The sequence below is a fragment of the Fukomys damarensis genome, unplaced genomic scaffold (genome assembly GCF_012274545.1).
Source record: "Fukomys damarensis isolate Sample0158 unplaced genomic scaffold, DMR_v1.0_HiC HiC_scaffold_10, whole genome shotgun sequence".
In the NCBI taxonomy this organism is placed as follows: domain Eukaryota; kingdom Metazoa; phylum Chordata; class Mammalia; order Rodentia; family Bathyergidae; genus Fukomys; species Fukomys damarensis.
The window spans coordinates 38,139,903-38,140,300 of NW_022900922.1; the positions used below are offsets into that span (position 1 = coordinate 38,139,903).

The 398-nt window shown below is 70.1% G+C and overlaps 1 protein-coding gene across 1 annotated transcript in view; it reads right to left on the reverse strand.

The window, feature by feature from the left end:
• Positions 1-398, reverse strand: part of Irf4 (interferon regulatory factor 4) — a 32,490-nt gene that overhangs the window by 15,486 nt on the left and 16,606 nt on the right. The window contains exon 5 of the mRNA XM_033761795.1: positions 63-224. Within this exon, the coding sequence (XP_033617686.1) occupies positions 63-224 (162 nt within the window). The remainder of the gene's footprint in view (positions 1-62; positions 225-398) is intronic.

The window sequence follows — 398 nt, forward strand, 5'->3', positions numbered from 1 at the left end:
CGTGAGCCAGGGATGCACCCTCGCAGGCGGCTCCCGGCCCTCCCGCCTCTCCATCCCGTTACCCCCATCTCAGTCTCTGTTCCTAGCCGCTGTCTAAGAGCCACGCTCCCCGGGCCGCGCCCGCACGTGGGCTCGCCCGTCGGTCCCTGGAAACCAGTACCTGGCCCCGCTTCCCCTCCTCTTCCTTCTCCAGCGCCCCCACGTTGTCTCCCGATCACCCGCACCTGCCCCAGGCAGCGAGGATTAAAAGGTCCTGGCGGCCACAAGTGGCGGGTTACGAACAGGTGGGAGAGCATCTGTGCGCGGGGCAGGGCCCCGGGTCAGTGAGGAGGCTGAGGCGGGAGAATGCGGTGCCAGCTCTGGCCCGGACGGAGGCGGCCGCGGCCAAGCGCGGGGCT